This window comes from Rhinoderma darwinii, chromosome 3 (genome assembly GCF_050947455.1).
Source record: "Rhinoderma darwinii isolate aRhiDar2 chromosome 3, aRhiDar2.hap1, whole genome shotgun sequence".
Taxonomy (NCBI): domain Eukaryota; kingdom Metazoa; phylum Chordata; class Amphibia; order Anura; family Rhinodermatidae; genus Rhinoderma; species Rhinoderma darwinii.
The window spans coordinates 48,963,667-48,989,193 of NC_134689.1; the positions used below are offsets into that span (position 1 = coordinate 48,963,667).

Sequence of the window (25,527 nt, forward strand, 5' to 3'; positions counted from 1 at the left end):
ATAACGCCATACAGCCCCCTCTGTAGATAACGCCATACAGCCCCCCCTGTAGATAACGCCATACAGCCCCCCCTGTAGATAACGCCATACAGCCCCCACTGTAGATAACGGCATACAGAGTCCCCACTGTAGAGAACGCCATACAACCCCCTTTGTAGATAACGCCATACAGCCCCCTCTGTAGATATCTACAAAGGGGGCTGTATGGCGTTATCTACAGGGGGGCTGTATGGCGTTATCTACAGGGGGATGTATGGTGCTATCTACAGAGGGGGCTGTATGGCGTTATCTACAGGGGGATGTATGGCGCTATCTAGAGGGGGCTGTATGGCGTTATCTACACGGGGGGCTGTAAAAAAGGCACTATCTACAAGGGGGGGGTTGTGTGACACCCAGGGGAGGGGGGGGCCCCAGTCAAAAGTTTGCTATGGGGCCCAGTCTTTCCTAGTTACGCCCCTGACTCCCACCATATTGATGGCCTATCTTAAAGGGTAACTAAATGTTCAACAAACTTCTGACATGTCATAGTGACACGTCAGAAGTTTTGATTGGTGGGGGTCTGAGCACTGAGACCCCCACCAATCGCTAAAACTGAAGCAGCAGAAGTGCTCATCTGAACGCTGAGCTACTTAGTTTCTGTTCAGCTTTTTCCAGAAATGGATGTATCGGAGTACGGGCTCATAGACTTCTTATTGGGCCCGTACACCGCTACATTGATTTCCGGAAAAAGGCGAACAGAAAAAGCGGCTGAGCGCTCACACGAGCAGTTCTGCTGCTTTGTTTTAGAGATTGGTGGGGGTCTCAGTGCTCGGATCCCCACCAATCCAAACTTCTGACATGTCACTATGACATGTCAGAAGTTTGTTGAACGTTTAGTACCCTTTAAAGAGGCTCTGTCACCACATTATAAGTGCCCTATATTGTACATGATGTCACGGGTCCGTAAATACGGGTTAAAAACGTGTGACAAAGGACCCGTATTTACGGGAGGGAAAAAACACGTTAGTGCGCATGGGGCCTAAGGATAGGTGCCTAGCTTATGCCTCATGCACATGACCGTGCCCGTTATTTCGACCCGTAATTACGGTCACGGCCGGCCGTTTTTACGGGCCGTGCTCCCATTATAAAGTATAGTAGTGATTTTCTAATAGTAGCATGGCCCGTAAAATAAAAAAATAGGACATGTAAGCAAACGGGAAGGTACCCGTGGCCAACAGAAGTCTAGGGGCCTGTAATTATGGGCGTTTTTACGGTCTTGCGCATGTGGCCTAATTATAGATGAAAAATACTGTCGGGTACATGGAGCCTTACCCAAGTGAACAGAGGTGAGCTGCAATACCAGAAGCGGCCAATGGACAAGAATGGAACTATATGTGGTCGAAATGTTTTTCCAATCCCATACGACTGCTTTCCATTTTTTTCTCTGTATTATAATCCATTCCTTGTATCATTGTTTTCATTACAATAGCTGGGATCTGTTGCATAGAAATGTCCATCAGACAACAAGGTGACCACATATGGCATTTAGACAAGACAGTTGTGGCTTTTTAACTTGTTTTAATACTTATTTTATTTTCCAAATTCATTTTGAAGTCGTCCAATCTGCACCCGAGTAAACAGCTAGTCAGTTAGGCCCCCTGCACACGCTGCAGATTTTGAAACATGAACAGAACTGACTTCCAGTCTCATACATTTCTGCACCAAAACCTGCGGCATGTGCAGGTGGCTCAACGTCACATTGCACAAGCTTTTCTCCTTTCATTCAGATCATAGAAAATAATCGCAGTGACCTCATCCAGTACACGCAGACTGCAGCGATACTGCTGAAAGCTATGCAAGAGGGAGAAGCGTGCGCGCTGACGTCACACGACACACCCTCACTACGTGCTGGCATGCAATAAATGAAAGCGAACTAAGGTGGGCGGGGCTCCCTAGCACAGGAAGTGACGTTGAGAGCGGGAGTTGGGCCTTAGTACGGGGAGGAGGTGATAGCGATAAAGGAGGGGTACATGACGTCACGGCGGCCATTACACGGAGCAGGAGAGGCTGGGAGGTGCGAGCCGGCGCTCCGAGGAGAAGCTGCGCTTGTTGCGGGAGATCTACGATTTTATTAGGCGTTCTTTGCTTCGTGTCATTACCGGATTATTCTCTGCTTTGACTGGGTAGCGGTACGTTTGGTGTGATTTCGCCTCTGCTTGGTCCGGTTACCGGTTTGATTAAACCACCTCTCCACTGACACAAACGAGTGCGGCCTCTGTGGTTCATACACCCAGTTCATTTGTCTCGGTCGGCCTAGCGGGCCCACAGCGGTGTCAGTCCGGCTTTCCACAGCCTCAGTATGGATGAAAAGGCGTTTACCAAGGAGCTGGATCAATGGATCGAGCAACTGAATGAATGCAAACAACTGTCCGAGAGCCAGGTCAAGACCCTGTGTGAGAAGGTGGGTATTCCCGGCTGTGTAAACTGTCACCGACATGTATGTAGTCACGTGACAGTGCTGCGGTCAGTCACCCGTGATCCTGTCCTTTGTAGTAAAGCCGGGTGGGCACGTAACCTGTAGACATTTCCTGTGCTGTGCAGCTCTATGGGCTTGGTAGACGGGACGTGCTGGGGGTGCCACCGACCGGTTTTATCACGTAATTCCAGTGCAGCATCGCACAATAGGTCACGTATAAGCGCTGCGGGTAGCGATGGTTGCTGGGGACGCATAACTCGGCGTATCCGCGGTTGTTGAGTCGTGCTGATAGTCATCACGACTAGCTCTGGGGGGATAATGGTCGCAGTGTGCTCAGTCGTAATGTTCCATGATAGGAGCCGCGCATGTTCCCAGGTCTGTGGGATGGGCTCGGCAGTGGCGGCGTCTTGTACTGTTCCTTTTATGCGCCTACTAGGACCACTAGTGCCGCTTTAGTTCTCGAGCTCCGGCCACTGCTGTGGATCGTTCGCTGGCGTCTTCCCTAGTGCATTTTCCTGGGGCTAAGCTTCCACATGCCTTCACTGACATGGCGCCTCAAATGCTTCGTATGTAATTCCCCTGGGGATTTATTTACGTGGAGCTCATAAGTTTACGCGCGTTTTGTGTTTCGGAGCAGCAGCGCTGACATTTTAGCCGGCTCATGGTGGCCGCTGAGCTCGTAAGATGGCGGCTGCTCTCCTCCCCGCCCCCTCCGCAGGAATGTAGTGATGCGCGTCCTCGCTGCTGTGGCCGCTCCTGTGTGGCGCGCTGCCGCCTGTGGCTTCAGTCATCTCCGGGGAGGGGGGAGGGGAACGTCCTCTTCACGGCCCCTGGTTTACAATGTATGACGCTAGTAAATAGTCTTTTATATTAAAATATTTCTTCACTCGGTGTATTGGATTGGGGGGTCACGTAGTTATTGTGGTTTTTGTTTTTTTCACCTATGCTTACAAATCAGTAAACTATTCCAAATATGGAATTCGCTTTTATGATGGGCCAACGTTACAAGCAATTATTTCCTCACCCGTCAGGGCAGTATTTTCACGTGGAAAGGCCCCATGCGCCTGAACCTAAGGCTTCATGCACACGACCGTGCTCGTAATTACGACTCGTAATTACGAGCACGGCCGGCCGCTTTTGCGAGCCGTGCTGTCATTATAAAGTATAGCAGCACGGCCCGAAAAATAGAACATGTTCTATTTTTTTAACGGCACGGGCACCTTCTCGTGAGAAAATGAGACGGTACCCGTGGCTAACAAAAGTCTATGAGCCCGTTATTGCGGGTCGTAATTACGACCCGCAATAACGGGTGTTTTTACGGTCGTGTGCATGAGGCCTAACTTTGATTTGCAAGTCCGGATCTATTTATTTCTATTGCCCACCGACACGTTCCCGTATATTGACACAAAGGTGTTTGAGTCGTAGAAACATCCGCAAAAAATAGGACATGTCCTACTCTTATTTTACAGACTGTGCACCTATACTGTATAATGGGAGCAAGGCCTGCCAATGTGGGTGACGGTCTGCGGCCTCCGTGCCCCGTGATTGCAGCTTTGGCCGTGTGCAGGGGTCCCTGAGGGTGTTTTCACATCAGCGTCACCCTTGTGTTCATGGGTTCTGTCAGACCTCGTCGGAGGAGCCCGTGAACTGAAGCCTAGCTTCGCTTTTTCATTACCATTGATTGCAATGGTAATGCTTCCAATGCAAATGTTTCCGCTTGTCTCTGTTCCGTAAGGTTTCTGTTGTTTTTGCGGAAACAATAGCGCAGTTGAGTTTGTCTTTCCGTTGGTGGGTTTCTCCGACAGAAAGGTCTAACAGAACCCATGAACAGAAACCCAACGCTGATGTGAACAGGCCCTGACCTACACAACCACCCCAGCTTTGTAAGTAAAATGATCTTTCACAGATGTGTATATCTGTTTTTTACACTTAATTTATGGATAGTTGGCATCCCTGGTAGGGGCGGAGTATCTTGTGGGTGAGTGCTCTACCCCATATTGCTGGGGCTATTACAGAATCACTATACTGCAGGAAAGGGTTCTGCCCAACTTGAACATTTATTGCATATCCACACAATGCCATGAATGTCTCTCGAGAGCAGGGTCTCCTGACCCCCTTTTCACTTGGCGTGACTGCTGCAGATTCCAGGCAGGGACTATTGGAGGGGTCCGCGTATGCGCGCAGCTCTCCCCATCCTGTGCTATGGGAGTTATGGAATCCGCTGTAAATGAGCTGAATGTCTTAAAGAGGCTCTGTCACCAGATTTTGCAACCCCTATCTCCTATTGCAGCAGATCTGCGCTGCAATGTAGATTACAGTAACGTTTTTATTTTTAAAAAACGAGCATTTTTGGCCAAGTTATGACCATTTTCGTATTTATGCAAATGAGGCTTGCAAAAGTACAACTGGGCGTGTTGAAAAGTAAAAGTACAACTGGGCGTGTATTATGTGCGTACATCGGGGCGTGTTTACTACTTTTACTAGCTGGGCGTTGTGTATAGAAGTATCATCCACTTCTCTTCACAACGCCCAGCTTCTGGCAGTGCAGACACAGCCGTGTTCTCAAGAGATCACGCTGTGTCGTCACTCACAGGTCCTGCATCGTGTCAGACGAGCGAGGACACATCGGCACCAGAGGCTACAGATGATTCTGCAGCAGCATCGGCGTTTGCAGGTAAGTCGATGTAGCGACTTACCTGCAAATGCTGATGCTGCTGCAGAATCAACTGTAGCCTCTGGTGCCGATGTGGCCGACACGATGCAGGACCTGTGAGTGACGTCACAGATCTGCACTGCCAGAAGCTGGGCGTTCTGAAGAGAAGTGGATGATACTTCTCATCAGAACGCCCAGCTAGTAATAGTAGTAAACACGCCCCGATGTACACACATAATACACGCCCAGTTGTACTTTTACTTTTCAACACGCCCAGTTGTACTTTTGCAAGCCTCATTTGCATAAATACGAAAATGGTCATAACTTGGCCAAAAATGCTCGTTTTTTAAAAATAAAAACGGTACTCTTATCTACATTGCAGCGCCGATCACATGCAATAGCAGATAGGGGCTGCAAAATCTGGTGACAGAGCCTCTTTAAGTTGGCGATACCCCCCTCACAATTAGGAAAATAAGTAAAATGACGAGTAATCAAAACGAGCAAATAAAATGAGACAAAACACAACGGAGTCCATAAGACTAAATGTTCTATAGACTACGATGTGGGCAGCTGCGTAGTCTGTCGTATCTGTGATTGACTTGTGTGTCTGTGGAAGAAATGCAGACTTGGTTTGCTTGCGGTTTTTTTCCTATTGTGAAGTGTGAATTGATGCTAGTCGCAAACTAGAGATTTGATGGCCAAAAAAAGTATATTACAGTCGGAGGTGTGTTTTTTTTCCAGCGAGCGGTAAAACAGTCTCACGGGAGAAAGGGCATGTCCCCCCTATCTTTGTCCGTTTATGCCTCTGACCTCCCATTGACATCAATTGGAGGCAGAAAAGTGTATTTCGTGGCGTTTATGCCCACGGCACTCAATGGCAGTGGGCGAATAACTCTGCGAAAATCGGCGTGCAGGGAGAGGAAAATTTGCCTCAAACTTCCAAACGGAATTTTGAGGCAGAAATTCTGCATGCAAAAAAAAAAACGAATTGTAGGAACACGCTAGGCGGACATGTTGCATAAAAGTACACCGTGTAACCGCCATGGGGCCCGCAGGGAATTCCATCAGAAAAACGGCACCAGATTGTGTTGCAGTTCTTCGGGTGGAGTGTCCACTCCAGAAATCCTGCAGCAATAAAGAAAACGTTTTTACTTCCCCCGGCTGTATTCATAGTGACTCGTCCCACTCTTCTGAGCATGGCCTGTCCTGGGATGAAGCTATAGTCCATGTGACCCCTGCAGCCTTTGGCTGCATTGGTCACATAGTATGAAATGTCACCCCAGGAGGCCGAGCTTTGCTCAGAATAGCGAATCGTGTCACTAGGACTACGGCTGAGGTAAATATAAACATTTTTTTTTCAAGTCTTTTTTTCCATTCGACTTTTGTTTGAATTGCAGTTACTCAGGCTGCAATACATTTTTGTTGCGAGTTTTACCTCCCTATTAAATTCAATGGGGAAATCCTGCAACACACGAGCAGCGATTCTGCAGCATAAATTGACATGCTGCGGCTTAAAGAAAACGGGCCGCAGGTCAATTTATGGACTTTTCTTTTCACTGGCTGATTTATGTTTATTGTTTTCTGGTGTGTGGATAAGACTTGTTCAAATCTCATCCACACTGCTGCTAAGGCCCCATGCACACGACCGTGCCCGCGATTACGGCCCGCGATTGCGGGCACGGCCGGCCGCTGACTGACAGCCGCATTTTCGGGCCGTGCTCCCATACAAAGTATGGGAGCACGTCCCGCAAAATGCGATAGAACGGACATGTTCCATAATTCCCGGAACATTTCCACGGCACTGACACCCTTCCGTAGTGCTACGGAAAGGTGTCAGTGTTCAATGAAAGTGAATGGCTCCGTTATTGCGGTCCGCAAAAACGGAGGTTTTTACAGTCGTGTGCATGGGGCCTCATGTATTGCAGAATGACCTCTGTTGCGGAATATCCGCACGGTTTACTCCTAGTGTGCTCCTACCCAAAGACTGTTTTTGCGTCTTCATGAAAAATGGATCTGCCGTGTTCGATTTTTACAGTTGTTGTCAGCAGTTTTATGAAGTCGTTCATGCCAAACCAGAGATCTGCTGCCCATCAATAGAAGACCAGACCAAATCAAGACAAAGATCGATCAGCTATTTGTTGTTCTAACTTATGATGTTGTCCAAAATGTCAACCTTCACAGACCCAACAATGGACGACAAGTCGTTCAGTAAAGTACCGTTTCAAATATCTAATGTGTTGAGCGGTGATGCCAGTAATACAGCATGTGACCACTGAGGCCATGGATTGGCTGCATCGGTTACGTGTTGGTACAGCACGTCATCACTGGCAGCTTGTAAACAAAGACTGCAGAACAATGGGATTGACCAATTTAGATGTAAACCAGGCCTTGGGGTACTTTATGGGGTAAGATCAGAATTCTGTTCCAGCTATTTCCTGGGGAATATAAGTATTTACTAAAACACCTCTGTCCAACTTAGAGGCTCTGTCACCACATTATAAGTGCCCTATCTCCTACATAATCTGATCGGCGCTGTAATGTAGGTGACAGCAGTGCTTTTTATTTAAAAAGCGATCTATTTTGAACACATAAGCGATTTTAGCTTTATGCTAATTAGTTTCTTATTGCCCAAGTGGGCGTGTTTTTACTTTAGACCAAGTGGACGTTGTGGAGAGAAGTGTATGACGCTGACCAATCAGCATCATACACTTCTCCCCATTAATTCACTCTGCGCATAGGACGGGTCTATTCACACTCCCTGCACTTCGTTAACGGTTGTTTGATACTTACAGCAGAGCAAAGCGTAATCTCCCTGTAACCTGTCATTTACAGTGAGATTACGCTTGCTCTGCTGTAAGTACCACAAACGTTAACAAAGTGCCGGGATTGTGAATAGACATCCTGTCCTGTCTGGAAGGAATGTCTATTCACTGTCTAAACACTTCAGTAACGTTAATATGTCAGTATAAGACAGCACATAGTGAATAACGCATTGTCACTATGCGCTGACTAAATGAATGGAGAGACGTGTATGACGCTGATTGGTCAGCGTCATACACGTCTCTGTACAACGCCCACTTGGTTTAAAGTAAAAATACGCCCAGTTGGGCATTAAGAAACGAATTACCATAAATCTAAAATCACTCCTAATGTGGTAAAAATAGGTTGTTTATCTAAATAAAAAGCACTGCTGTCACCTACATTATAGTGCGAACTCCTTATGTAAGAGATAGGGCACTTAGAGTGGTGACAGAGCCTCTTTACCAGATTATCAAACCCCTATCTCCTATTGCATGTGATCGGCACTGCAATGTAGATAACAGTAAAGTTTTTGTTTTTTTTGGAAAGCGATCATTTTTGGCCAAGTTATGAGCAATTTTATATTTATGCAAATAAGCTTTGAAATGGACTACTGGGCGTGTTTTTTTTTCGGATTTCCAACTGGGCGTGTATTGTTTTTAACAACTGGGCGTGTTTACTTGTTTTACTAACTGGGCGTTATAGATAGAAGTGTATGATGCTGACAAATCGGCATCATACACTTCTCATTGTTCCCACCCAGCTTCTTTTACTAAAGACACACAGCGTGACATCACCCACAGGTCCTTCAACCTTGGCGTCGGTCAGAGAAGATACATCGGCTGAAAGGCGTCCAAAAGGTTAATATGCTTGTCTCTAGGGAGTTTGCTATGCTTACCTGCACATGGTGATGCTGCTGCAAATTCAACCGTAAGCCTGGAGCTGTGGAGCAAATTCAACCTCTTCCGACGCCAAGGTTAAAGGACCTGTGGGTGACGTCACGCTGTGTCTGCAGTGAAAGAAGCTGGCTGGGAGTGAGAATAGTGACAATCTGTGCACTACGTTGTGGAAGATGACGCACTGGTATGATGTTACGTAACATCCACATCCCCCCCGATGCAGTGTTAGAACTCTTTCACGTGTGACTTATTTGTTGTGGCTCAGTAACAAGTACAATACATGTGAATTATATTTTATATAAGTGTCTTTTCATCGCTGCTTTCGGAGGACCATAACTTGTTTGTTTTTCCCTTGATATAGCTGTTTGGAGGCTTGTTTTTTTCAGGACTTGTCATATTTTTAAATAGAATACATTTGGGATACATATATTTGATTAACTTTTTATGAATTTTTTTTAAGGGTGGGGGGAAAAAGCAATTGTTTTTCGTGTATTTTTTTTTTTTAAGCTTTAATGAACTTTATTTTTTTTTATAAGTACCACTAGGGCACTTCAAAAGGCTGTAAACTTATCGCTTATATAATGTGTTGGTATATTCAGTATACCAAAGTACTATTGCCAGTCATCTGATTCCGGCCTTTGTAGCTGCACCTGATGCGGACACTGTGCAGACCACTGGGCGTACGTCTGTTCTATCGCGGTCAATAGACCACAATTACGTCTTAATGGTACGCATTTGCGCAAATGGGTTACTAATCCTAGCAAAGGGACATCTTATTTTTTTTTTGTAGCAATACCATCATATCGGTTATTTAGAGATGATGGAAGTGTCATATGTGATTTATCGTATTGGAAACCAGTTTTCCATAGCTCTAAAAAATCAGTGGGAGAGTGATTCTGGTTTTCATGGTTAGGCCCCATGCACACAAACGTGCTTTTGCGGCTGCAATTCCCCCGAAAATCCACGGGAGAATTTCGGCCCCATTCATTCCTATGGGGCCATGCACACGAATGGAAGCCGCGGCCGGAAGTCGTCATCTTACTGTCCGGCAGCGGCTTCCGGTCCACATGAAAATGGCGCCGGATTTCGCTCTACGAACGAGGTTCGTTTTGATCTGTGTGGGAGCGCTATTCCCACAAAGACAGCGTACGCTTCTGAGAATGGAACGGCTCCCGTTCGCATTCTCTATGGGGATGTATGTGCCGTATTCCTTCTCTGTATGTATCGTAAATCGCCACATACAGAGATGAAAAAATAATGGCAGCCCCCATAGAGAAGTAAAAGTAAGAACACAGTAAAAAGTAGAACATGAGAACACATAACTAAAATTTATGTTACTATCATATTAAAAGCAATATAATAAAAAAATAAAAATCCTGACCACTTCCCTTTTAAGTGGCATTACATCTTTTCAGTTTGAGAAGTGGTATGCTTTGTGTCTCACTACTCTGTAAATTTCCAGGTGCGGTTCGCATGACATACTTGGCATTCCAGTTGTAGTCACTTGGGCACAGGGAGTCCGTGTTACATCTCGTAAAACATGCCTGCTTTGTGGCTTGTTTGGTATTGGAGCTACTCCTCATTGTGCAGTGCCTAACGTCCACATTTAATACTGTAGTTTAACTTTGATGGAAGTCTATACGTTCTGTATTTAATGTACTTAATCGCTTGATGTCCTTTACCATTGCCATTTCCCGCCTGGTGCAGTGCTTATTTGTCTAGACCTTGTGCCACATGCCACCAGTGTGGTGAAGAGTAATTCAATTGAATCTCCACCTTTTGCTTGAGCACCTGCTTTCAGTTAGGCTGGGGCTACACAGTAACATTTAATCACCTACATCGCTGACTTTTTATTTTTTATTTTTTTTCAATGGTCACAAGGTCACCCATGACTGCTGAGACATTCCCCACAACTTTAGGGTGCAGTCACATGCAGGGCCGCCATCAGGAATTTCAGGGCCCCCTACAGCTAAATTTTCTGGGCCCCCCCTACCGTGGCACCGCCTGTTAACGGTACTCCGTCCAGCACTATAACATGGTACCCAGGGCCGCCATCAGGGGGGGGTATTAGGGGTACTGATGTGAGAGGCCCGGCCAAACCTAATTGAAAGGGGGGCCCGGCAAACTGCCGCGACTTGCCTTTGGTAGAAAAAAAAACAGGCCCCTGCAATGGGGCCCGTTTTTTTCACCAAAAGAATGTCATGAGCTGCGGGCCCCCCTTTCAATTAGGTTTGGCCAGGCCTCTCACATTAGTACCCCTAATACCCCCCCTGATGGCGGCCCTGGGTAGCATGGGGGCCGTCAAACACCGCCGCCCGTGCGACCGATCGCGCGCACCCGCAAACTCCCGCGCATGCGCACCGGTGACCGCCTGGAACCGCGCACAGAATTTTGAGGCAGATTTTGACCTGCCCACACTATCTTGCCGCGTTTTTTGCCTGCGGCGATTGAGGACAGCAGACAGAAAACGCAGCGAAAAATGAATTTTCTGCCTCCCATTGATTTCGATGGCAGGTCAGAGGCGGAACCGCGGCAAGAAAGGACGTGCTGCTTTTTCTTTTTTCCGCGACTGGCTCCCATTGATTTCAGATTAAATCAATGGGAGGCGGTTTTGGAAGTTTTTTGGTGCTGATTCTGACGCAGTGTCCGAGTCAATATCAAGGCCCAAAAACTCTGTGAACTGGGCCTTATTGTTAGGGTTTATTCAGACGATCGTGTAATACGTCCGTGCAACGTGCGTGATTTTCACGCGCCTCGCACGGACCTGTTACTCTATGGGGCCGTGCAGACTGTCAGTGATTTTCATGCAGCGTGTGTCCGTGTGTCCGCTGCGTAAAACTCACAACATGTCCGATATTTGTGCATTGTTTGCGCATCACGCACCCATTGAAGTCAATGGGTGCGTGAAAGTCACGCCCAGCACTTCCGCAGCCGTATAAGCTATGAATGAAAACAGAAAAGCACCACGTGCTACAAACATACAGAGTGTCATAATGATGGCGGCTGTGGGAAAATCACACAGCCGCTCATCATACGCTGCTGACACACGGAGCTGTTATGGACCTTTTGCAAGCGCAAAACGCCACGTTTTTGCGCGCGCAAAAAGCACACGCTCGTGTAAATCCGGCCTTAGGGTAGGAACACACTAGGCATGAACGCTGCAGATTTTATGCAACACATTTTATTGTGGAAAATTCGCAGCGTATCACAGTCGCAGCAGAGTGGATGAGATTTAAACAAATCTCATCCGCACGGTGAAAAAAATATTTACATGCTGCGGCTTTTTGGCTTTTTAAGCCGCAGCATGTCAATGTATTCTGCAGAATCGCTGCTCCTCTGTTGCGGAAATGCTGCGGTTCTGCCGCAAAAATCACACATGAGAAAAAAAAAAAAAAGGCACTTTTTTAAATTTATAAAAAAGTTTAGACTTGCCCCGGCCGTAGTCCTGGTGACGCGATCCTCTATTCTTAGCGCAGCCCCGCCTCCTGTCATGACGTTTCATCCCATGTGACCGCTGCAGCAGTCACATGGTCTACAGCGTCATCCCAGGAGGCGTGGCTAAGTTCAGAAGAGAGAGATGCGTCACCTAAACTACAGCCGGGGTAAGTCTAAACTTTTTTTCCCTGCAGGATTCCCGCAGCGGACACGCCTCACGAAACCTGCGCCACTATTTGGTGCGGTTTTGCTGGCGGAATTCCCTGCGGCTACCGGGGCGGATAAGCTGTGTAGTTTTACTCAGCATATCCGCCTAGTGTGTCCCTTATGATGTCGCTCCTGGAGCTGCTGCCGGTCTCTAAATAGGCAGTTGGTCCAGTAGAATTTGGAATTATTTTTTTTTGTGAACCAGCTTAAAAAAATACAAAACTTTTGTGTTAGGGCCTGTTCACATCACCGTTCGCTTCCGCTCCGGGGTTCCGTCTGAGGTTTCTGTCGGGTGAACCCCGCAACGGAAAGTGAAAGGAGCTTAGGTGGCGCTATCTACAGGGGATTTTGCGGGGCTTGTGTATGGCGCTATCTACAGTGGGTGTTGTATTCCAGGGCTCTAAAAGCCACGGCAGACATGAGTGCAGCGCTGCTCATAAAGAAACTGCACTCATTAAAACCTGTTCCAGGCTGCCAACGTTTATATATGTGACAACTGCACGGGGCATCGGCAGTTGGCACGTATATAGCTGTATGGCAGTCGTGAAGGGGTTAAACATTTCTTCCGTTCCACTTTAAAGAACTCGCTGTGGGCTTAGTGGCTGGCCCGACGATCATGTTCAGCTATGTTTAATTCTGAAGCGCTACCACAACATCTTTAACCATGGGTTGCTGCCTCATTTGTGTACATGTAGAGATCTCTCGATAGGTAAAAACCTTTCGATCATAGCGGGAATGTGTGCACCCAATCTATAGTTCTCCACTATCCCAGCACAACGCTGGCTGTGGCCCCACATTCATTCAAAATAGCTGGGAGGTGTCAGGTGAGATGCTTCCCATCAGCTTTTACTTAACAGGCTGTCCCAGTTTAAAGAGGCTCTGTCACCAGATTTTGCAACCCCTATCTCCTCGGGATCGGCGCTGCAATGTAGATAAGAGTAACGTTTTTGTTTTTTTAAACTAGCATTTTTGGCCAAGTTATGACCATTTTTATATTTATGCAAATGAGCCTTTCTAAAGTACAACTGGGCGTGTTTAAAGTTATGTACACCTGGGCGTGTATTGTGTGTGTTACATCTGGGCGTTTTTACTTCTTTTACTAGCTGGGCGTTGTGAATGGGAGTGTATGATGCTGACGAGTCAGCATCATCCACTTCTCTTCACAACGCCCAGCTTCTGGCAGTGCACAGACACACAGCGTGTTCTCGAGAGGCACCAGAGGCTACATTTGATTCTGCAGCAGCATCGGCGTTTGCAGGTAAGTCGATGTAGCTACTTACCTGCAAATGCTGCTGCAGAATCAACTGTAGCCTCTGGTGCCGATGTGTCCTCGCTCGTCCGACACGATGCAGGACCTGGGGCAGGAAGTGAGTGACGTCACAGCGTGATCTCTCGAACACGCTGTGTGTCTGTGCATTGCCAGAAGCTGGGCGTTGTGAAGAGAAGTGGATGATGCTGATTCGTCAGCATCATACACTCCCATTCACAACGCCCAGCTAGTAAAAGAAGTAAAAACGCCCTGATGTAACACACACAATACACGCCCAGATGTACATACACAATACACGCCCAGATGTACATACACAATACACGCCCAGATGTACATACACAATACACGCCCAGTTGTACATACCTTTAAACATGCCCAGTTGTACTTTAGAAAGCCTCATTTGCATAAATATAAAAATGGTCATAACTTGGCCAAAAATGCTCGTTTTAAAAGAAAACAACAAAAAAACGTTACTCTTATCTACATTGCAGCGCCGATCTGCTGCAATAGGAGAAAGGGGTTGCAAAATCTGGTGACAGACCCTCTAAGTGTTTAGGCAATGACATCACTTTATTTTGCCTGTGGGGGTCTATGTATTGGATGGAATGGCATCCGCTGTGAGGCATAACTGATGTGTAATGTATAGATGGCGCGTCTTAGTCGCTGTAGAAAGAAGCTGCTATAAATGGCTGGGGACTTAGTAACTTTTAAGTAATGTATTGTGTTCGTGTGAAGCTTGTCATCTTAATAACTTTGTCTTGTGGTGATGCTATGGCTGTTACTATGCTGTGCTGCTCTCTTTGCTGTGTTTTAAAGCATATATATTTTTGGTAACACATGGTGTGAACTGTATTGTCCCATTAACCAGATGGTAATGTGTTACAGGCAAAAGAAATTTTAACAAAAGAATCAAACGTTCAAGAAGTGCGATGCCCAGTAACGGTGTGTGGAGATGTTCACGGACAATTTCACGACCTCATGGAATTGTTCAGAATTGGGGGAAAATCGCCAGATACAAATTATTTATTCATGGGAGACTATGTCGATAGAGGCTACTATTCCGTTGAAACTGTAACGCTGCTTGTTGCACTAAAGGTATGGTTAATTTGTATGTTTCTCATTTGCCTTGATAGAATATGCAGGATGTTTAGTAGGTAATTGGCCACTTAAAGAGGCTCCGTCACCAGATTATAAGTGTCCTATCTCCTACATAGTCTGATCGGCGCTGGAATGTAGAGAACAGCAGTGGTCTTTATTTTGAAAAACACATTTTTGAGCAAGTTATGAGCAATTATAGATTTATGCAAATTAGTTTCTTAGACAACTGGGCCGGTTACTTTTTACCAACTGGGCGTAGTACAGAGGAGTGTATGACGCTGACCAATCAGTGACCAATCACTGCACTTATAATCTGGTGACGGAGCCTCTTTAAAGGGGTATTTCTTAGTTAATAATATATGGTCGGGGGTACAATTAAACGAAAAAAGGCCTAAGTGTTCAATAATTGCAGTCGCACATTATATCCCAACACTTATTTCTCGAAACGATCCTCCTGATTCCTGTCCTACCTTTTGCCGTGGTGGTTTGGCCACTGTAGGAGGAGTTGGCGGGATTTTCTTGTAATTCCTTTGGGGTTTTCAGAAACTGGGTAGCAAAAAAAACCGCTAGGCTTTTTCCAGAAAACCCGGCCACTTCATCAGTAACTGGAGCCCAGCGACAGACGGCCAGACAGGGGTCAGGGAAGGTGTGGGTCTCAAGGTGGTACCCACATCCATCGGATCTCTATGGCAAATCATGTGGCTATGCCATAAATGTCCAAGATGCGAAGACCCCTTTAAGGATATATTCACACACGGCAGATTTGTTTCAAAAATTTATGCGACTATCAGTTTATCATATGTGAATGGGATTTTTTTTATTTTTGCACGCACCATTCAGATGAACACTTTCCCATGTGAATGTACCCTCAGATTTGCTCTGGGATTTCTTACTGAAAACCTGTTTTGTTTTTTGTTTTTTTTAGTAACGAATGGCTATAATTTTCTTTTTCAGGTTCGTTATCGAGAACGTATCACTATTCTTAGAGGGAATCATGAAAGCAGACAGATTACACAAGTATATGGGTTTTATGATGAATGTTTGAGAAAATATGGAAATGCGAACGTCTGGAAATACTTTACTGATCTGTTTGATTACCTTCCGTTAACTGCCTTAGTGGATGGCCAGGTAAGGTTATGCCGATAGCACACACCTAATGTAACTAGGGAAATGGCCTTAAACGTGTAGTTTCACCATGTCCTAAGCATGATTAGATAATCTAGACATCAGTGTGAGCCTTTAGTAGTTCGGCCATATAATACGTGATCTGCCATTTTGTTTAAATGGCCGGCATGTAACACTACATTTACCCGGCCTCTGCTGCTGCAGTGGAATTACCAGAGGAGGCTGCGGCTGCCCATAAATCTGCCGTTCTGGGATTTCAGAACTGGACTCCGATAATAGACAAATTTGTTTTATTTGGAATTGTCTTGATGCGATCCCTTAAGTTCCATGGCCTAACTATGGAAACCATAACCAAATATAATTAGTAGGTCTTGTTTTTTAACACTTGTTTTTCCTGTCCTGTTTCTTATGATGGGACTGGCATGCTTCACCATTCTTGAGTAAAAAGAAAACTCTGAATCATGACTGATATTGTAATGTGGGATGACTGGATCTGTCAAATCCAGTTTGGAAACTGAAGCCGTGACACCAGCATAATCATGTGCTTGGTTTTAGGAAAACCAGTATCACAATTCTAGACATAGATTTTAACCCCTTAACGGCCACGGTATAGTGTATTTTTTAAGGCGGTCACGCTGTATAGTTTTTCTGAAGCGCCGCCTTTTCACGAGGGCATTTCAGAAGATGTTTCCCCTGAATCAGGCGCTCTGCTTCTGAAGCCCGGCCAGTTTAAACCCCTCAGATGCTGCGGTCCATGGCAACTGCCGCATCTGTGTGGCTTTAGAGGGCAGGGGCTCACTCTCTCATCCCATCGGCACCCCACGATGCGATCGCTTGGTGCCTGATGGATTTTATGGCAGCCGGGGGCCTAGCAAAGGCCCCCAGGTCTGCCTTTTGTGAATGCCTGGCCTAATAGATGCCTGTCAGTTTTACACGGACGAGCAATAACACACTGCAATGCGGAAGCATAAAAGCCATCAAATTGCATAGTCAAGTCCCCTTGTGGGACTAAAAAAAAGTTTACTGTTTGATACATAAAAATGCTTTTATGGGTAATAAAAGTTAAACCTATTTGGTATTGCCGCGCCCGTAACGACCCCCATTTATAACTACTACATTATTTAACCCTCATAGTAGGGCTGGGTGATTTTAGCAAAATAAAATTAGATGGTTTTTCAACACTATGGGCAATTTTTCGATTTTGAATCTTGATTTTCTATTCTGTTAAACAGGAATACCAAGAGATCATTTGATAGATCATTTTCTTTATATAAAAAACTTTCTAACATTTATTGACATAATTGTACATAACTTCAACTTTTAACCTCTGCAAATACTTTATCATAAACACAATACAAAAAATGTCTATCTAATTGATTGTTAACCTGTTCCCTGTCGGCAACACTGAAGTTGTAATCTGTGATCAATGATGTGCTGCATGCACTAACATCCCTCTCTGCCAGTCACCACCTCAGCCGGTCTCCAACATTGCAGACGAGAGCAGTGTAAATTGCAGCAGGGCCAGGCAGATACTTTTGGGAGAGATTACATTCTAGTGGCAGGTTTGAGCAGGACCCTGTGCAGTTCCAACCCCACGATGGGGTTTTACATAAATTACATTAAAGGGAATGTGTCGCTAGAAATTCTTTTTTTTTTTTAGGTAAACAATTAATATTTAAGTGATTACACTTTTTGGATTTATTTAATTTTTTCACAAGTCAGGAACTATTATAAATTAGATTCTAATTTATAACATTTCCATGTGCTGGTCACTAGAGGGAGCAGTTCCCAAAATTGCAGCATGGTCAGTGTGGTAAAGCAACCTCATTCATTTATGCTGCAAATTTTGGGTAGACACACCTCCAGTGTCATCACACAATCCCCCCCCTCCCTTATTCTTGCTAGTGCCAGGAGGAGGGGTTTGAATCTTCAAACCTCCTACACTGTGTGCCGCCGGTTTCTGAGCGACTGCACAGTGTAGGAGGATTAGATACAGGGCTCAGCAGACAGTATAACACGAACATAATACACACATCACATACACAAACATAAATTACCTGCTGCCCCGGCTCCTATTCCTTCGCTTCCTTGAACATATGGCCGGAAGTCGTCATCTTACTGTCCGGCAGCGGCTTCCGGTCCACGAAAATGGCGCCGGATTTCGATATGCGAACAAGCTTCGTCTTGGTCTGTATGGCAGCGGCGCATGCGCCGTTCCCACACAGACGGCGTACGCTGCAGAGAATGGAACGGCTCCCGTTCGCATTCTCTATGGGGTTGTATGTGCCGTGTTCCATCTCTGTATTTGTTGTTAATCGACACATACAGAGATGAAAAAAATGGCAGCCCCCATAGAGAAGTAAAAGTAAGAACACAGTAAAAAGTAGAACACAAATAAATAAAATTTATGTTAATAGTCTACTAAAAGCAAAATGATTAAAAAAAATTGACCTGCCGAATTCACATGACTGAAAAACGGTCCGTGTCAGCCGGGTTTCCCATCCCGACCAGAGTACGTGTGAATGGGACTCCTGGCATCATAGAAATTTAGGTTACAGTGGGGGAAAAAAATGGCCATTAAAAACTGATCAACTCTCAGTATTTCATTGCCGCTTTGCATCAGTGCGTCTCCAAATTTTCATCCATTTCTTAGCCATTTTTAATGGCAGTTTGTCATCCATTTGCCATTAGTTTTTCATGGCCGTTTAAAAAAAAAAAAAAAAAAAGTGCACCTGAGTAGATTGCTCCACCACCATGGTGCCTCACATTAACCGTAATTAACCCCATCATGTAACCTACACATTAACCCAATTTTGTTCATTATGATTGAGAGACATGATGGTTAATTACTATTAATGTGAGGCACATTTTGGTTATGGGAAATCGCAATACTACACAATATCAGTATTGAAGTCGTCCAAATTCTGGTATCGTGATAACCCTAGTCCCGGTGAACATGTGACTGGTCACATGATTGCCGGGATGCCGTTAGTGGTAGGCTGCTGCTGGGTATAACTAGACTCAGCACTGCCCTATTAGTGACTTGTCACTATATAAGCGGGCTGATTTCCCCTGTATATGGGGCTGGTGTAAAAATAAAAAATAAAGTCCCCAGTGGTATTTTCTGACATGTGAGGGACGAGCCATAATAATCTTACAATAAACGCCAAAAAAAAGTAAACACACAAAATACCCACCAAAAAAAGTGTAGTAGTTCAACATTTATGGTAGACAATGACACAAAAATGTATTTTTAAAACTATTACCAGAGAAAAATTAGCTGAAAAGTAAAGTTTTTTTTTTTGTTGTTTTTTTTTTTACTATTTTCAAACCTTAAAGCCTCACTCACACGAGCGTGGCGTTTTTGCGCACGCAAAAACGCGGCGTTTTGCGCGCGCAAAAACCACTTAACAGCTCCGTGGGGCAGCACCGTATGATGCGCGGCTGCGTGCTTTTCGCGCAGCCGCCATCATTATGACACTCCATTTGGATGTTTGTAAACAGAAAAGCACGTGGTGCTTTTCTGTTTTCATTCATCCTTTTGACAGCTAATGCGCGAATCGCGCTGTTCGCACGGAAGTGCTTCCGTGCGATATGCGTGGTTTTCACGCACCCATTGACTTCAATGGGTGCGTGGTTTTCACGCACCCATTGACTTCAATGGGTGCGTGGTTTTCACGCACCCATTGACTTCAATGGGTGCGTGATTCACGCAAAACGCCCAAAGAACGGACATGTCGTGACTTTTTTTCAGCGGACTCACGCTGAGTAAAAATCACGAACATGTCTGCACGGCCCCATAGACTAATATAGGTCCGTGCAACGCGCATGCAAATCACGCGCCTTACACGGACGTTTTTCCCGTTCGTCTGAATAAAGCCTAAGCCTAGAAGTTCTAAAATAGCAAAATTTGTGTATAAAAATATGAAAGCAACCAAACAGCCTGGTCCGGAACCAAGTGAAATATTGAGACAAACAAACCATTTTTGAAAAAGTTTTTACTGTGTAAAATATAATAATAATAAATTTGTTATTGTCGAAATTGTAATGACCTGCTGAATAAAGGTGTTCCACACGGTAAATGGTGTGTAAATATTAGAAATATTCTAGTTGTCGGCAGCACATCTCCCTGACACGATGGTAATGCACGGGGACGAGTAATCGGAGTAACGAGCGCTTCTCCCCTTACTAGCTTCTTGTGAAAGGAGCAAACGAGTCTTGTTGATGGGCGCTTGTTTACGTGGCACACGACGGGCCATATAAGAGGACTTTTATTTCACATGGGGAAGTGAGGCTGATGGAATGGGTCTATTGCTATCCTTTTTACTTGCGATCAGAAACTGATGGTTTACATTATAGTTTCAGTACTTTTCCATGTTTTCCGTTGGTTGTATCCCGGTTCCAGTGTCTGAATGTTGCTTATACTTCAAAGGTCCACATCCTGAAGGTTGTGATACAATGCTGTCCTGTTCTTGTGGTTTCCTGTTTGTCACCCTTCTAATGTTGGGAGGGGGATGGTTGGCTAATCTTTACTTAGTATAGAATGTGGTGACTACAATGTTGGCCTAGGATGCAGGTTATGAGCTGTGAAGTGTTTGATGTCTTACTGCTAGCCCGAAAAATGGTCCTTAATGGTGGTGGAGTATTGGAAAGCACCACAACAAAACTTGCTTTATAAGTCTTCAGGAAATGTCAATTACAATTTGTTCCCTCATCCACAGATCTTCTGTTTACACGGTGGATTGTCGCCTTCAATAGACACACTGGATCATATCCGTGCACTTGACCGCCTACAAGAAGTACCACATGAGGTATATATTTTACCAAACTTTATTTAACAAATTAGTGCAGAAACAAGTGTACATAAGAGAAATGCTTTAAGGCATTCCAATGATGTATATGTATGTGATCTTGTGGGCACAGTAAAAATGCCTGGTATCTGAGTAAGGAGGCCTTAACCCCTTACGCACCACAATATTGATTGTGGTACAATTTATCATGGCATTTTAAAATCTGCGGCCAGAATGGTATCGCTTGCCCTAATTATGAGAACGATTGACCAGAAATTGGCCTTGTTGTCCATAGCAACCAATCATAATACAGTTTACTAAATGCATTCTGAGTTCTAATTGGTTGCCATGGGCAACAAGGCCATTTTTGCCCCCTATTGGATAGTACCAGTGGTGTAGATTACAGGATGGACTTTAGCCTCTGTTTAAATTTCTTCATCTTTTTACGAGGCTCTGTCACCAGATTATAAGTGCCCTATCTCCGACATAGTCTTATCGGCGCTGTAATGTAGATAACAGCAGTGGTTTTAATTTTGAAAAACTCATTTTTGTGGAAGTTATGAGCAATTTTAGATTTATGCTAATTAGTTTCTTAAAGACCAACTGGGCGTGTTTTTACTTTTTACCAACTGGGTGTTGTACAGAGGAGTGTATGACGCTGACCAATCGGTGACCAATCAGCATCATACACTTCTCATTGTTCCAGCCCAGCTTCTCTCACTGCACAATCACTCTGTGCTGCGGATCATGCTGGGCTGGAACAATGAGAAGTGTATGACGCTGATTGGTCACTGATTGGTCAGCGTCATACACTTCTCTGTACAACGCCCAGTTGGTAAAAAGTAATAACACGCCCAGTTGGCCTTTAAGAAACTAATTAGCATAAATCTAAACTAGCTCATAACTTGCTCAAAAATGATCGTTTTTCAAAATAAAAACCACTGCTGTTATCTACATTACAGCACCGATCAGATTATGTAGGAGATAGGGCACTTCTAATCTGGTGACAGAGCCTCTTTAATACTCCAGTTTAAATCCGAAGCACGTCTTATTTCCGTCTTATAGACAGCTTAGTCTGTCTGATGCTTATTGGCTACTAATACCAGAGCTGGGTAGGGGACTTAAACACATGCAAACTTACTTTTTTTTTTTTTTGTCTGCAGATAGACCTAGCAGTGCAGAGAAATTTGCAGGTGCTCTGGTGCTTGTGTGCAAACCTTGCCCAACACTTCCACCTTGGTCTTGATTGCGTGAGTTTTCAGTTCTGAACACAGACGTAGCCGAATGGTGGAGCAGTCAAGATGTTGGGCAGGGTTTACTCAATAGCCAGAGGACTTGCTCGGCTTAGGACTGCCTTTGGGGTACTTGCAGGCTTATTTTGTTATGTGACCCAAGGTTTTTTTTTTGTGTTTTTTTTTCTCTGCACTTCTATCTGCAGCCACAAAGGTATTGTTCACACATGTGTTTAAGTCCCCTACACAGGGCTTGTATTGGCTTAGTAGCCATTGAGCATCTGACAGACTCTCTTTAAACATTTATGGGTAATACCATAATTTCCTGATAGGAAAGGATCCGAGATGTGGAACCCACACCTGTCGCCCATCCTGTAAATATGGCATAAATGTTGAAAATATATATGAATACCAGTGAAGTGAAATTAACATAACTTTATAAGGGCTAATTCAGACGAGCGTAATACTCATCCGTGTGCTGTGCGTTGAAATAGCTGACAGCACACGGACCCATTCATTTCAATGGGGCTATTCAGACATGCGTGAGTTTTCACACAGCGTGTGTCCGTTGCATGAAACTCACTGCATGTCCTATATTGGTGCGTTTTTGCACAGCTGGTCGCCCATTGTGTATGGGTGTGTGAAATACACGGACGACATCCGTTACATAGACATTCAGAGCAATAATTTAAAAATAAAGTGCATGGACATGAATAATGCGTGCCACACGTAAAGCACACTGATGCCAATATGCAATACACGGGCATGAAACAAAGGAAAAACTGCAGGTTTTTTACCCGCGCAAATCTGACATGCTCGTCTGAATGTAGCCTAACTCCTGTAAGTGGTTAAACAAACTTGTTACATTTAAAGGGAATGTGTCAACAGAAATACCTTACGTTTTTGTTAAGTTTATCTAAAAGTCTTAATATGTTTACTTGTTAATTTCTGCCATTTTATATTAAAAAATAGTCCTAAAATCTTGCAGTTTTCACTCTGACCACCGAGCCCCCCCAATAGATTGACACTTCCTGTTCTGTAGCGATACCTCCTGAGAAGTGATCTGATCATCACATGCAGGATTACAATGAAAAGTAACATCCATAGATAGAGCACATAGGAGCCACCATAGACATAAGGTGATGGACACAGCCCCCCCCACCCCCTGCACAATGACCTGCACAGGTCACAGCATGCCTAGAAAACTCTCCCATAGAAGTCACTATGTTCACAGGTTTCTATGGTCCATGTAGCTGCTGTAAAGCATATCTCTAAATGCTGTTAATAGCAGCTCAGGCAAGATGGCTGCCCCCATAATCCTGTACAGAAAAGACAATAGCAAGATCTACAATAAAAACAGATTAGAAAAAAGATTTTCACTATCTGATTTTTATTAGGACAAAAAATATGTGATGCACTTGTTAGGGCAACTTTTTACATATTTTTTTTTGGTAGCTTAACTGTTAAATCAAATTTCCCCTCAGTGTATATGACTTGTCCCAGGATAAGTTTTCCAAGGTGGTGTTGAGTTTGTAAAAATTCAGCATTTGCTCAGTTGTGTGTTTTTGATTTGAGTTTTTTATTTTTCTCTACCCATTCAGGGCCCAATGTGTGATTTGCTATGGTCTGATCCAGACGACCGTGGGGGATGGGGTATTTCTCCTAGAGGTGCTGGATACACTTTTGGACAAGACATCTCTGAAACGTTCAACCATGCCAATGGCCTTACCTTGGTTTCTAGAGCCCATCAGTTGGTGATGGAGGTAAAAGAATATTACTGTTATGTTAGTCCTATGTCTGGGTATCCTTTTTAGTTTTGATTCATTTTCACCAGATTTTACCATAACACTTGTCAATGTGCGTGGGAGCAACAAGAGTTCAAACTATTTTTGTTGTCATTTCAGGGATACAACTGGTGCCATGACCGGAATGTAGTGACTATTTTTAGTGCTCCAAACTATTGTTACCGCTGCGGTAACCAGGCTGCAATAATGGAACTTGATGACACTCTGAAATATTCATTGTAAGTAAACCTCTTTAATGTATCATAGCACACTTTTTACAGATGTAGTAGCATTGGATTTCACAATGTCATATAAAATCTAAACGTCCAATACCTGCTTAGTATTTGTTGCATTAATCTCTTAACATGAGTTAATACTTTATAAAGTGGAGGAGCAAAGACTAATTTATAACTTCTGTGATGTACATGGACATCCACCACAAAGTGAACTAGTCCCAACAGTCATTGTACCAGGCGTGTATAGAATGCTGGACTGCGAGGCGTATTGGATTTTGATTTTTATCTGGGTGAGCGGAGGGAGTGCAGGTAGTCCTTGGCTACAGTTCTGGACTAGGTTCAATAGTAATACATTTTTTTTTTTTCCCCCCCTCCAGCTTGCAGTTTGACCCAGCACCACGCAGAGGAGAACCACACGTGACCCGCCGCACCCCAGACTACTTCCTTTAAATGGAATTTTACACTTGTACAGTATTGCCACAAGCAGGATTTTGACCTGGGAGCCGAGAAGAGGAGCAGTAACTTCAGTCAGGAGAGAGCATTTGTCACACGTACTGTTCTCAAATGGACCAAAAGATGTGCCATATACAAAGCAAAGCCTCTCATCTCAACCGCCCGTGACCACATTAGAAGACCCGTTCATTGCATGCTGAAGTGACATTGTCAAAGAAAAACCAGTTTTCTGGCATAGCACTACTTGTAGTTCCTTTGCTTTCTCAGACTGCAACAAAATTAAGATGTTAACATTAACACCTCGTGAATACAATTTAACTTTCCATTTAGCGGTAGCTTTACTTGGCATGATTGTAGATAAGGATAGACAGTCTGGAAAACCCTTTAGCTCCCTGGGGGGGCTGGCAGCCTTTTGGGCTTCCTCCGTCAGTGTGAAGGGATTTAAGGACTTTTACAGAATAAGTACCAAGGCCTACATTGCCTCTTCTGTGACTTCGGATATGTGTTTATTTTCAGGGAAAACAATCTAATTTAATTTTTATTTTTTTCACAAAAGTCCACAGTTGTTTGTTCTTTCCATTTACATTATTTTTGCCTCCGTCGCTGTTCGTTGTTTAAGATTAGTTTTGACAGAACATTTTCTGTTAATGTTGCAACCCAAGGCAGCAATTTTTTTTTTTTTCATAATAAACTTGTGAACGAAGTTCTTCATAGATGTGAAACTTAATTTGTTCTTTATAATTTACTTCTACAAGAGAAAAGCAAAGACAAGGTTTGTGGAACTGTAAATGGGCTCCAGAAACAAATAAAGTTTTAAAGCGTACCCATCGTAATTTTTTTTGTATAAATTGGCAGTACGTGTAAATACATGAAACTTTGTTTCTTTTTGAGGGGGATGTGGCATCTTCCTTAATTTCCAGCATCCTGGATTTCTCCTTTCATTATCTTCAGGCACCTTCTAAATGTCAGGAAACCTCAAAATCAAGTTACACTGCAAAGACAATGGAGGTGGGAAAGAACAGGAGGGAAACTACAAGGGGAAGCAGAGACACGATGAGAGAAACCTACCAGCAACAGCCCGTCCAGTCAGT

The 25,527-nt window shown here is 44.4% G+C and overlaps 1 protein-coding gene across 1 annotated transcript; it reads left to right on the forward strand.

Annotated features, from left to right (window-relative positions):
• The first annotated feature begins 1,976 nt into the window (after positions 1-1,976).
• PPP2CA (protein phosphatase 2 catalytic subunit alpha) lies at positions 1,977-25,259 on the forward strand. Its single transcript, XM_075856337.1, has 7 exons — positions 1,977-2,440; positions 14,604-14,813; positions 15,771-15,944; positions 20,663-20,752; positions 23,565-23,726; positions 23,868-23,986; positions 24,361-25,259. Exons 1-7 carry the CDS (start codon positions 2,339-2,341, stop codon positions 24,431-24,433), a joined length of 930 nt encoding a protein of 309 aa, XP_075712452.1. The 5' UTR covers positions 1,977-2,338; the 3' UTR covers positions 24,434-25,259.
• Positions 25,260-25,527: the final 268 nt, after the last annotated feature.